At 41.2% G+C, this 14,171-nt stretch overlaps 1 protein-coding gene across 1 annotated transcript in view; it reads left to right on the top strand.

Annotated features, from left to right (window-relative positions):
- The window catches only part of LOC130086527 (PDZ domain-containing RING finger protein 4-like), a 22,164-nt gene extending 8,216 nt beyond the window's left edge, over positions 1 to 13,948 (top strand). Inside the window, 5 exon segments of the mRNA XM_056252593.1 lie at positions 2,260 to 2,358; positions 6,663 to 6,725; positions 8,783 to 8,884; positions 10,420 to 10,588; positions 12,496 to 13,948. Of these exon segments, the coding sequence (XP_056108568.1) occupies positions 2,260 to 2,358; positions 6,663 to 6,725; positions 8,783 to 8,884; positions 10,420 to 10,588; positions 12,496 to 13,634 (1,572 nt within the window). The 3' untranslated portion in view covers positions 13,635 to 13,948.
- The last annotated feature ends 223 nt before the right edge of the window (positions 13,949 to 14,171 follow it).

The following is a 14,171-nucleotide window of genomic DNA, read 5'->3' as shown; positions in this document are numbered from 1 at the left end:
AGAGAGAGAGAGAGAGAGAGAGAGAGAGAGAGAGAGAGAGAGAGAGAGAGAGAGAGAGAGAGAGAGAGCTCAGTGTGCAGGAGTGACGCCCATTACTCAGATACAGAAACTACTGAAACTTCACTCAGACTGGGTTTAGTTCATGCCGATTGTCACTGTATTTTGATATTAAATAGTTGTTTTCTTACATTTTAAAGATGACACAGTTACAGATTTTGACAAAGATTTTTACAGTTCATGGTGTTTGCCCATGCAGAAGCTGCTGCCATGAAGCATGTGTGTTTAGTGGTCACCAAGGCATTGCTGGGGTTGCTGTGTCCTTGGTGGTTGCTATCGAGTTGCAATGGTGTTCTGGGTAGTTGCTAGGGAGTTGCTATGGTGTTTTGGGTAGTTGCTAGGGAGTTGCTATGGTGTTCTGGGTAGTTGCTATGGTGTTTTGGGTAGTTGCTAGGGAGTTGCTATGGTGTTCTGGGTAGTTGCTATGGTGTTTTGGGTAGTTGCTATGTTGTTCTAGGTCAGGGATGGGCAACTTCGGTCCTCGAGGGCCACTGTCCTGCAGTGTTTAGCTCCAACCCTAATTAAACACACCTGAACAAGCTAATCAATGTTTTCAGGATTACTAGAAAAGAGTTTTTGTCAGGGTTGGAGCTAAACTCTGCAGGACAGTGGCCCTCCAGGACCGAAGTTGCCCATCCCTGTTCTAGGTGGTTCTTTAGGAAGTAGCCATGCAGTTGCTATAGTGCTCTGATTGGTTGCCAGGGAGTTTTGAAGGAGTTACACCGCACTCACGATCTTCAAGGTGCCAGACACACAAGACTAAAGATCTCAATAAATAAACTGTCCGCACACTCAAATCCTTAAAGCAAATTTAATAGACCAAGCTTTCGGTCAAAGGAGGGAGGTTGCCATGCAGTTCTTGCTGGTGTTCTGGGTGGTTGCCAGGGTGTTGCTATGGTGTCCTGAATGGTTGCTAGGGTCTTCTGAGTGGGTGTTTACTGTCCTGCGTGATAAGTCTGTATGATATATTAACTTGTTTTTTCATCCAGTAAATCTGGGTTAGATCACATCAATTCTACGGTGTGTGTGAATGTGTGTGTGTCTATGAGTTTGTGTGTTTGTGATTGTGTGTGCGTGTCTATTTGTGTGTGTGTGTGAATGTTTGGATCTCATCAGTGTTTTGTTTTGCTCTGGACTCCCGAAACACTCAGTGAAAGATGTTTGTCTGGTCTGGAAGAGAGTGTGTCACACACACACACACACACACACGAGGCTGATGCAGTCGCTCCGCCAGTGTTGCAGAGAGAGACTCATGCTCAGTGTGTGTGTTTCTGCAGGACTGAGAGCGCAGGCTTCTCCTCTTTTGTTCTTGAGGTTGTGTGTCGTGACTCTGAGGCGTGTAATCAGTCAGTGGCTGGACGTCTGGATGAAAGATGACCTCTGCGTGACCCCGAGCGCACGCGCGTGTGTGTGTGTGTGTGTGTGTGTGTTTCACCTGCTGGCACAAAGTGGACGGCGTGTCTGAAATGCATCGCATAACACTCAGTATTTCTGTCTGGTTTTCCAGTACAAATATCTAAACATTTGTATCAAGATATTGAGTCTTGTTTTCTGGAAAATCTATCAAAATGAAGTGAGTTTGTGCTTAAAACAAGAACAAATATCTGCCAAATATCGTTGAACTAGGTTTATTTTTCTGACTCCATTGGCAGATATTTGTTCTTGTTTTAAGCACAAACTCACTTCATTTTGATAGATTTTCCAGTGTAATACTTTATAATATATCTCATGTTGCTCCTCCAGTAAAGGTATTAATGTGAGTAAAACTTCAAAAGCTTTCGATCATTGACTCCATGAAGAGATTGTGTTGGTCTATTGTCGTCTCAAGCGTCACACACTGAAACAGCACATGAATTTTTCATCTCTATCGCTGGGATTCACAGCCTGAATGACTGAATAAATTAATGCTCATTAACATAATTACAAACTTATTTACAAAATAAACATCAGCTTTGGTGAAAACAGCGCATAGTAAATGTCCTGATTCCTGGAAGAGGCTTCAGAGCGCCGATCCATGTTTGACGAGTCGGGAAACTCACATGGGGAAGAGCTAGCTTTATTTTTTTATATTATTTACATTTTTGCTACCATGAAATTTACTAGCAATTCCTGAGAGAAAATTGTTTATCTGAAGGAGTATTTCTGCTGGTCCTGGAGTGTCTTCATCTGTGTGTGTGTGTGTGTGTGTGTGTGTGTGTTCAGGAGGTTGAACTGTGTCGGATGAGCCGTCGAGAGAAGCTCGGACTCACACTGTGTTACAGGACAGATGAGGAGGAGGACATCGACATCTACGTCAGCGAGGTAAGAACGAGAACACACACACACACACACGCACACACACTCACACACACACACACGCACACACACTCACACACACACACACGCACACTCTCTCTCACGCACACAAATGCATGCACGCACTCACTCACTCATGCACTCTCACACACACGCACGCACGCACAAACACACACACACACACACACACACACACACACACACACACACACACACACACACACACACACACACACACACACACATATATGGTACTTTACTTAGTGTCTCCTGTCCATTAGTGTGTGACTGGAGCTGATGTGTGTTGAGCTCTGGGCTTCATTAGAAGTCGTCTCAGATTCAGTCTCAGCGGCGTGTGTGTGTGTGTGTGTGTGTGTGTGTGAATACAGATCCGCCAGCGCTTACACAGGCTTATTAAAATCTGCACTCCATTAAATTGAAGAGCAGAGAGCCGTGGCATCAGCGATATTAATATCACAGCGCACACACACTCGTTACGCCGGAAGAAAGAAAAGCTGTAACAGTGTTGTGAGACCTGAGCGAAACACACGTTCATTCATGTGCTTTATTCTATTAGTTAGATTGAGCGTCAGTGTGTGTCTCAGAACAGCGTGATCTGGGGAAACTCGTGTGCAACCCGAGGGATTTTGTGATGTCATGAAGACAGATAAACTCTGCGCTGTGATTGGACGGAGTCTGACAGCCATTGATTGGCTGATAAAAAGAGCAACATGGAGTTAATGAAGAGGAATTGATTTTGAACTTATTAACCATTAAACACAGCCCTACTGTGATATACTAGATATAATGTTATATGCTTCTGTTCAACGCATCAGTTCATATTATTTAAACCAAAGAATTGTTAAACAGCAGAATTCCTGGTGGAAAACTACATTACCCATGATGCTGTTCAGACTATTCCACCAATCAGAGAGTCTTGGAGAGCAAAACATGATATTCTTCCTCAGTGTTTCAGTCTTGTTTTTCAGCACAAATATCTAAATGTTTTTAAATCAAGAAACAAGACTGAAACACTGTGGAAGGAAATTTTGGTAAATATTTCCATATATATATAAATATTTTGCAATCTTTACATATATATATATTAGGGATGTCCCGATCCGATACTCAGGATCGGTATCGCTCCGATACTGCCATTTTTGCGGGATCGGGTATCGATCTGACATCGATCAGACGAGGCCGATCCAAATCCGATATTGTGGGTATACTATTATGTGTTATTGTTAAGCCCCACAAAATGCACAAAAACATTCTAAAGAACCATAACGTTTTCGTGCACTCTATTATAAGTGTTCTGAAGCTATTATGTGAGATATAAATTAATATTTAAGTAATTAAATTCAAGATCACGTAAATTTTTCCCTCTCGCGGCTGTCAGTCATTCTCCATTCAGCATTCAAACAGCGCGTCGCGTTCGGTTGCAGTCAATGATGAAACTATCTTCAAGATGATTCAATGTTAATACTATTATACTTGATCTGTAAGATAAAGGTCTATGTTTTCGCATAAAACAACTTTATCTTGCTGGACTTTATTGCTGTAACTCAATCGTGTTACTCTCTACCGGGTGTCGGACGCTGTCAGTTTGATCACAACACTAGAGTCAGAGCACTATAATTGTTCTTCACGCGCACAGTAACTGAAATTTAAAACTGTTAAAAGAAAAGGCTCAATAAACGATTGCATAGATAGATACTGTATAATACACTGTCGATCAATATGTATCTCCGTTGTGCTTTGAACTTTTCAAAGCGGACTCGACGCGCTGCGTGCTGTAACTCCACGTGGCTTCAAGCGCATCATTCTCCGCTCGGGATGCGCATAAGCGCTTTGTGCCGCACTGTATTGGAGCCTTTCATATCATAATGCATTGACGCAATTAAAGCTTATTAACATTAATAATTATTAATGTTGCTGCCTCATTAAATAGCTGTGCAATACATTTAAAACATGTCTCAATTTTATAGCAGATTTAGCTATATTTAAAATAATGATCTTTTTCATTTTTGTTATCTTGTTTTTCATGAATGTATTTTACAACAATAAAAAGAGCAATGTGTATTATCCACTAATCTAGTTTATAATAGCATTTTTGTCATAGATTATGATCATATATTTTGGGGATTTGTTGTTTATCTTTATAATGAAGCTGTCTGTATTAAGTAGATTGTGTTTAACACACACAAGAGTGATAATCAGTTTAACACACAGTTATAGAAATTCTAATTGATTTAAAAAAACAAAAACTGTACTGGTATTTACAATGTAGAATGCTGCTGTTTAAATTGTTTTAACTTTAAACCTGTTGGTAGCTAGCTAGCTTTAAGTACTGAAGTACCTGTATTTTCTTTCATTTATATATTTCTTTATTTTTTTGTAGTGTTTGAATAAAGGGTGGCAATCTTTCATAATCAACTGTTGTTGTGGACTATATAGGAGGTATATTTTAGGTGGCTAATTGAGAAAATTGCTATATTTTTTATTAGTTTAAGAATAAAATAAAAATATCGGATTAATATCGGTATCGGCAAAAGCCAAAGCTGCGGCATCGGTATCGGTATCGGAAGTGAAAAAGTGGTATCGGGACATCCCTAATATATATATATATATATATATATGTATCCATCATATAATATTCATCTTTAAATCATTCTTTTTAATAGGGATGCAAGATATATCGGCCACCATATCCATATCGACCGATATATGTTCATTTTTAATGTTATCACTATCAGTTAATTATTAAAGGGATAGTTCGGCCAAAAATGATATTTAACCCATGCATTACTCACCCTCAAGCCGTTCGAGATGCATATGTCAATCTTGTTTCAGACGAACACATTTTCAGTTATTTTAGAAAATGTCTTAGACCCTTCAGTGGATATAATGTGAAGCAATGGGGTCCACCTCCTTCAAGTCCCAAAATGTGCATACATCCTTCACAAAAGTAATCCATCCGGCTCCAGGGGGATAAACGAAGGCCTTCTGAGGGTAATCCGTGCGGTTTTGTCGTAAAAATATACATATTTAAAACTTTATAAATGAAAATATCTGACTTCCGGCAACGATCGACACGCGTTCACGGGTGATGGAAGTCGGCGTACGAGGTAGGACGTCGCGTAGGAACCGTCGTGACGTAGAACGAACGCGCCCGCGCAGCCAGAGAGCAGAGCAAAACAAAACACTTCCATCACCCGTGAACGCGCGTCGATCGTTGCCGGAAGTCAGATATTTTCATTTATAAAGTTTTAAATATGTATATTTTTACGACAAAACCGCACGGATTACCCTCAGAAGGCCTTCGTTTATCCCCCTGGAGCCGGATGGATTACTTTTGTGAAGGATATATGCACATTTTGGGACTTGAAGGAGGTGGACCCCATTGCTTCACATTATATCCACTGAAGGGTCTAAGACATTTTCTAAAATAACTGAAAATGTGTTCGTCTGAAACAAGATTGACATATGCATCTCGAACGGCTTGAGGGTGAGTAATGCATGGGTTAAATATCATTTTTGGCCGAACTATCCCTTTAATTGTGTGTTTGAGACTTGGCTTTTAATGGTGAGACTTTTGTTTTTGTAATCAGGCTCTCAAAAATGTATATAAAAATTTATATTTACATTTATCGGCTAATATATCGGTTATCAGCCTTCAAATATAAAGAATTATCGGTATCGGCCAACATGTTAATATCGGTGCATCCCTACTTTTTAATTCGATCATGTCATTCACAACGCTTGATGAGATTGTTGTTATTTCGTTAAGTTCACAGTCGTCTTTGTCTTTTATGCTTATGTTAGTAATGGTGATTCACCTTTGGTGGCTGATTTCTAATGAACTCTTTTTAAAAATCCCTATGGGGAAATGAGTGTAAAGTGGGCGGGCACTAATGCACTCTATCCCACTCAGACACAGAGGAGCACGGGATTGGCTGGAGTCTTGAAGCATCGGCCAATCAGAGCTTGAGTTCTCTGAGTAATATTCTGAATGTTCTGATGACATCGATGACATCACGGTTTTCTCCTGAGTGGCTGTATATATAAATTAACTAAATTAATAACTTTTTTACCACAAAAATGAACCATCGCTGAACTTACTTAAGCTGGACTGTGACGATATTTTTTTCTGGAAACAAACGTTGTTGCATTATTCTCCTGTTATCTCTGTAAAGATGTATTAAAACACTCTGTGTTGTAAAGCGCTGTATAAATAAAGCTGACTTGACTTGACTAATCCAGGGCAGAATCCTGAATGATAATCTGAAAACTGTTGCTTTCCTTCTCAGATCGAGCCGAACAGCATCGCGGCCCGAGACGGTCGGATCCGAGAAGGAGACCGTATTCTACAGGTAACTTGACCTTTGACCTCTTAAACACCTGTGCTTCTGTACATGAGCTGTCGTCTCGCATAGTGTCGGGCAGATCGAGGCTTTGTGGAACACTTAGGGGCCGTTTACACGACACCGTTTCAGCTATAAACATAAAACTTTTTATGTGTTTTAGCTGTTTGTTTACACGACAGCGGCGTTTGGGCGCCTGAAAACGCAAAGTTTCGAAAACGGGTTTCAAAGTGCAAGTTTTTGAAAACGATCTTCGTGTAAACAGCAAAAACGCAAATCTCTGAAGACGATGATGTCACGCACATGCGTATTACGTGTTCAGTCTGTCGTGTTTCATCGCCATCTACTGGCCTGGCAGCAGAACACAGCGTTTTCACTCGTTTTCGCGGATCCGTGTGAACGGGGATCGTTCTGACGATGGTGTCGTCTGTACACGGAAAACTCAAAGGAAAACCTTCTCAGTTTTAAGCACATCGTTGTCGTGTAAACGCACCCTGAAACAGTTGAAGCGAATATGCCGTATTGAGTCGAGGCTTCGAAACACTCCGTCTCCACGCTGACCCCTAGTGGCCAGAACAGTGTCACTGCAACAAGACCCCGGACCACACATGCAGAAAAACACCTTTCACAAATCTATTGCACATTTTTTATTGAAAGTAAAATCTTTCAAATGCAATTATCTAATAAGATTATCAAGTGTCTATATGTTCTTTTATCAATTGTCAGGGTTTGTGCTATGAATGGCTAAGATAAACCAATAAGAGACTATTAACTACAATTATTCATCTTAATTATACTAATGTCTAATTAAAACGTCCACAAATGTATAACACTGATCAGAGATCCGGTAACCCCGCAGACACGTGTGCACTGGTTCTCAGCGCCTCCTCACGATCATGGGTTCACAGATCGTCGCCCCCCAGTGGCAAAACATTGACATTGCAAAGTGTTTCGAGACGGTTGTGCCGTAATGAAGCCTCGTTACTGAAGTCACGTGACTCTGGCAGTGTGATACACTCTCCGAACCACTGATTCAGAGCAAAAGATTCGTAAAGGTTTGGAAGCTCCATGAAGCAGTGTTTTGAAATGGCCATCGCTAGTGTGGCCCCGAGCGGCTCATTAATCGCTAGCTGCGGCACATTAGCCCTCAGAACGAGCTCCTGATGAGCCTCGGCTACAGGACCTGGAGGAGAGCAGGGCCCGTCGGGGTCGTTACTCTGATGGAACGTATTTGTAGCTGTCGCTCAGGAAAACATGCTGGAGGTGTTTCCTAATACAGTCATCATCGAACTCTCGAGCTTCAGGAAGAAGCATGGCGTTTCTGCGTCGCTAGCGGCTCCGGGAGAAATCATGACAGACGCTGAGATGCTCATGTGTTACACTGCAAACATGAGGCTCTTCCTCAGTGATTCTGTCTCGCTTTACAGATCAAACATCGAAACATTCTCACATCAAGATACAGTTACTGGAGAAGATATGACTGAAGATATTAAATCTGGTTTATTAAATAATGAAGTGAGTTTGTGCTTAAAACAAGAACAAATATCTGTCAATGTCAATATCTGTCACATTATTTTTCAGTATACAGTAGTGGCCAAAAGTACCATCCGACCTAGGACCCTTTATTCAAATATTATTAAAAATATCTTAAAGATTTTGTAATCATATTGCGTAGTTGTGCTTGGAGTCGATTGTTTTATTTGTGATAATAATACAATGAAACATAACAAATTGTGTGACGTAATTTTGGTCAAGGCTGCCATTCAAAGAAATGATGAACGCATGCAAAGAGAGAACCAACGAGATATTAATAACTGAAAATGTTTGCTTTATCACTTTTGGCCACTACTGTATTTGTTCTTATTTTAATTATTAATTTAATTATATTTGTTCTTGCTTAATTTTTATATATTTTCCAGAAGAGGTTTAGATATCTGTGCTGGAAAACGAGACAGAAACATAATTTTTTGCAGTCCATTTTTATGAATGAACTATACGCTGCTTCTCATTGGCTGGTGTGTGTGTGTACGCTGCTTCTCATTGGCTGGTGTGTGTGTGATTGACAGATCAATGGGCGGGACGTTCAGGACAGAGAGGAAGCTGTGGCCGTTCTCACTAATGAAGAAAGCAGGAATATCGTTCTGCTGGTCGCCAGGCCGGAAATGCAGGTACACTACACACACACACACACTCACCCACACACACACACACACACACACACACACACACCCACATACACAAACATCTACAGAGTTACAAATCTAATCTGCAAGGCTAATGTACTAAAGTTAACTAATGAGACCTTATTGTGAAGTGTTACCAAACTTCCCGAAAACACAATTTGCACTATATTTCCTTGAATAACTGTAATACACACTCATATTTGTGTCTTCACATTACTTTGATTTAGTGTGATTCAGATGGTCAGACCTCCAGTACGTCCACATCAACATGTTTGGTTTTCACATGTGTAATCGACTTCCAACAGAAGCCTATAAAAACCAACAGCATGTTGTTATCGTTCGCGAAACACAAGTGTGTGTGTGTGTGTCCAGACAGCTCGTGTGAACATTATCGGCTGTAATTAAACACATGATGAATGTATGACGTTTGAGGCTGTGTGTGTGTTGTGGTTCATTACACCAGCACAGATCTGACCATTACCTCAATAATGTGTGTGATGCAGACGTCATAAAATGTGACACAGACGTAATGCGTTTCTCACACCAGAGCCATAAAAGCACGATGAACACCTGAGTGAGTTTAATGAAGAAATGGGCAGCTCATATTTCATTTCAGAAGACAGAGATGTAGACTATTTTTAGGACCATTGCCATTTTTCGGAGGAATTTTTAAGGCAAAAAAAATTACATTTTCCATGGAGTACTATGAGAATTTTGTGTGAAATGTGCTTAATTTTAATACATTTTTTGTTAAACAGGACCAAAAATCATTCTGTCTACACTTGATCTTGATCTACACTCATGATGTTCTTCCTCAGTGTTTCTGTCTTGTTTTCCAGCACAAATATCTCAACATTCTTACATCAAGACACATTTACTGGAGAAGAACAATGACTGAAGATATTAAGATATCAAAAAAAAAATATTTTCTTAATTCAAGAACAAATATCCGCCAATGAGTCTGAAAAATACACTTGTTTTCCTGTGAAGTAAAATGATTTTCCTGACCGCTCCGACTGATATTTGTTCTTGATCTAAGAATAAATGTAAGCGTCATGCTTCAGATTATTTCGTGTCTCCAGTAAATGCATCTTGATTTAAGAATGTTTCGATAAGAACATCATTTTTTCAGCGGTTTATATATAATTGTTCAGGTAAAGTTGAAATCACACGGACTTAAAGCTTATATCATCACATGATGTCACAATGCGCTGTATTGGTCATTTTCTTTACGCTGAATGAAACTTCTCAGATTTGTATTTATTTATGTAATGTTTAATCTGTGAAACTGTGACAGCCGTCCGATGCGTGTATCACAGTGCTGGTAGCTAAAGCTAATCTGCAACTCTTGTCCTTAGAAGCGCTTTTAGAAATTACAGTTACAACAGCAAACCACAAAAAAACCCCTAAACTAAACATGAGTCCAGGTTTGTTGCTGAATCAACCCAGACGTCTTTGGAGTGACATCCGCGATCTGCAGGTGTTTGTGGAGATTGACCCTCATGTTGTGTGTGTTTCAGGAGGAGCCGTGGCTGGACGATGAACACAGCGAGTTCCTCGAGGAGCTGAAGATGGAGATGCTGGAGGAGCAGAGGAGAGAAGAGGAGGAGGAGAGGGAGCGAGCCGAGGAAGACAAGGTGAGAGAAACATCTCGCACTCCAGCATCGAAACCTTCTTAAATCAAGATACGTTTCTAGATACGTACTAGAGAAGAACAATGACTGAAGATATTACGAATAAAGGTCCTTGCAAATTGAGTCCAAAAATTTTGCACGTTAAAAAATAAATCCGCCCTCAAGTTGTGTCAATCACGTTTACGCCTCGGAAAAAGGCGTAATATTATTAAAAAAATAAGAATTTCTGCATTTTTCACATTCGTAGCAAGCATTTTGAGAGGTGTTTTGACAATTCAGAGCCACCGTACAAAATCCAGAACTGCTCAGGGTCAATTGGCTCACGGGAATTGTTGCTGTCTTTTTAAAGGGGTGATGAACTGAGAAATCAAATTTTCCTTGAGCTTTTGACATCTAAGAGGTCATCATATTATAAGAATATCCTGTAAGTTTCAGAACTGAAAACGTCCTTGTTAGTCCAATAAAAGCTTTTATTGACACCAGGCTCAGCAAACGACTCGTTTTTCAAAGTGGGGAACTATGACGACAAAGAGGATAAAACACCACCCCCGCAGAAGAAGATCAACGCCTACTTCAACACGGCCGGGTTAGCCCCGCCCACCGATTCGCGCATTACACGAAACTCTTTATAATATGCAAAACTGTTATCCACTCGTAGCAGTGGGTGTTTACTTCCAAGTCTTCAATGCGAGACGCCCATAAAAACCGAGCGTTTTTGAGCTAGGCTAAAAACTAGGGTAGAAAATAGCCTATTACTTATTTATTTTGATGTTTCTGAATGTAAAAACCAAGCGAACGTCATAAGTTGACCTCAGACAGCAATATAAAAAAATTTAAAAAGCCAGTTCATGACCCCTTTAAAATGTGGTTCCAGTATCACTAGCAAAGCATCACACTGAGCCACTGATGTCCTGAAGTAAACTTTGAATCGCTTGGGATACTCCCGAATTGAACTCTCCTTCCTCTACGCAATCTCAGGATTGGATGGACCCAATATTTCCTCTTTCCTTTTCTCTTCTGAAGTGGAGAGAGGACAACAAAATCATCCTCACTGCTTGAAGACTCAATACATTTTGTATTGTTTTGCGAATTTTTCCGCAAAGGATTAGTACGCATCGGACTCAGTGTGCAAGGTTTCTGTGCATGACGAATAAAAAAAAAACATACGCAAATTTTGGCCTCAGTGTGCAAAGACCTTTACTGGGGAAAAATACAAAAAATACAGAGTTAGAACATAATTTTTTGCATTGCTTGTGTTAGTAAATAAAGAATGATAGATCAACATTCTGAATCATTTCTTGTTCCATACAGTTTTACCATTTAAACAAAAACTGATAAACATGTATTGTTCTAATCCATTCGTACCAACTCCCAAATGATCACAAAAACTCAGGAGGATTTTGAGTGAGAATCATTCAAGCAAAACCAGAATCTACTGTCAAGTCTCCTTCATTTATACAGCGCTTTAACAATATAGAGTTTCACAGCAGCTTTACAGTGATAACAGGAGATTACAGTAACAGAGAGTGTTTAGGCTTTACAGCAGCTCTAGAATAAAGTTATTGTCCAGATAAAGTTAGTTTTGATTGATTCACTTCCGTCGCAAAGATCATTAGTTATTGACTTAGGGGCCGCTAACACGACACCGTTCTAACAGAAAACCCTTAACGCGATCCGGCCGCTCACTCACACACACAACAGTGTCTGGAGCTCGAGAACGCAAACCCTGAAATAGATTCAGGGACATTTTTGAAAAGCGTTCTCATCTCTAAACTTCAAAAACGCGAATCTGTGAAAACGCTGACGGCGTGCACATGTGTATCACATGTATCTACATGCAGGCGCGTAATCTTTCTTTAAAAAATTGACCTCACCAAATTACTTGTCTGGCCTTAAAAACTCATAATAAAGAATTATTTTTTTTCCTGCAGGCCAGAGGAGCTTCAGAAGAAAACATCACAGCGTCCTGCTCCTACAACCAGCAGAAGATCAGTCCTCCTGACGGTCCGGAGAAGAAGGTGCTCGCTCAGATCCAGAAGAGACTGTCGCGGTGTCTGCGGGAGGGTTCCGGTCAAAGAGACGGCCCGGAGAAGGAGCTTCCCGAAGGAGACCGATATCAGCAGCTGCTGGAGCTCAAGTGTCAGATCCGCAACAGCGGCGAGTTCGACCTCTTCTACTCGCGCAGCAGCACCATCGAGTGTAGCGGCGTCCAGCACGAGCTCCGCATGCTCAACGAGGAGCTGCGTAGCATCGAGATCGAGTGCCAGAACATCATGCGGGCGCATCACCGGAAAGAACCGGGGAAGAAGCTCGCGGACATCAGCGAGCATCCGGAGAAGTCGGATAAGGACAGTTCGAGCGCGTACAACACGGCGGAGAGCTCGCGTAGCACGCCGCTAGCGATGGACCGCTCGCCCGACCACAGGATAGTCAGCCTCACTAATCATAGGAACCTTCGTGGATCATCCGTCAGGAGCGGCAGTCCCGATCACAGCAACCCGTCGGAGTCTCCCGTGGAAGACGAGCGATCTTTGAGGACTCGAATTGCCGCTTTATCAAGAGCGCCAGATACGCGACACTACCAGAGCTACATGGAGTTAGCACACGGTCTGCTAGGCATGAGCGATCCGCAAGTCGTCCAGCCGTCCGAACCCAAAATGGAGTGGAAAGTGAAAGTCAGGAGCGACGGAACCAGATACATCACCAAACGTCCAGTCCGAGATCGTCTACTCCGGGAGCGAGCCCTTAAAATCAAGGAGGAGCGCAGCGGCGGGATGACGACCGATGACGACGCCATGAGCGAGATGAAGATGGGCCGCTACTGGAGCAAAGAGGAGCGTAAGCAGCATCTGCTACGGGCTAAAGAGCAGCGGCGGCGGAGGGAGTTCATGCAGCAGAGCCGCCTGGAGAGTCTGCGGGAGAGTCCACTCAGCGCCGGAGAGGTGAGCATCATCCAGCTCAGCCAGCGCAAGATGATGAAGAAGCGGAACAAGAAAATTCTGGACAACTGGATGACGATTCAGGAGTTGATGACGCACGGGGAGAAAGCGCCAGAAGGATCCAAAGTGCATAACGCCTTCCTGTCGGTTACAACTGTATAGATTCACATGCAAGTTACCCATTTACCCATGTGGTACGATCTACATTTGCCTCGTTCAATGTGGCAATTTTTATGAGAAGAGACCAGATGAATATTTTTCACACTTTGTTAATGTTTTCTAAGCAATTAAACAAGTCTCATTGCATTTTTTTTTTTTACAGTTTTTGTTACTGTAATATTTCAAGGAAGGTACCTAAGGGAATATTTCACTCAAAGATTGTTGTCATAAGTCACATATTCAACACAAACCTGTATGCCTTTCTAAGCCTCTAGTTGGATATGATGGGAGGAAAAACATGATATTGGAGGAAAAAAAAGTTTTTTTTTTTTGTTGTTGCTCACAATAGTTTGAGAAACTTCACAGAGAATTCACATTTACTCGTTTGCTTACTAAATTTTTGCTTTTGCCCAAGAATTTTTTTTATCCAATTTTTTTTTTTTTACATTTTCTAATTTGAACTTTGCATTAGCCTGTTTGCTCACTAAGGTTTTGCTTCCGTCCATTTTTTTTTTACATTTTGAATATGAAAATGTTAAA

This window comes from Rhinichthys klamathensis, unplaced genomic scaffold, assembly GCF_029890125.1.
Source record: "Rhinichthys klamathensis goyatoka isolate OS25496 unplaced genomic scaffold, OSU_Roscu_1.1 h1tg000096l_1, whole genome shotgun sequence".
Taxonomy (NCBI): domain Eukaryota; kingdom Metazoa; phylum Chordata; class Actinopteri; order Cypriniformes; family Leuciscidae; genus Rhinichthys; species Rhinichthys klamathensis.
Note: the sequence above shows the minus strand (reverse complement) of the source record. Positions and strands in the feature narration are given on the sequence as shown.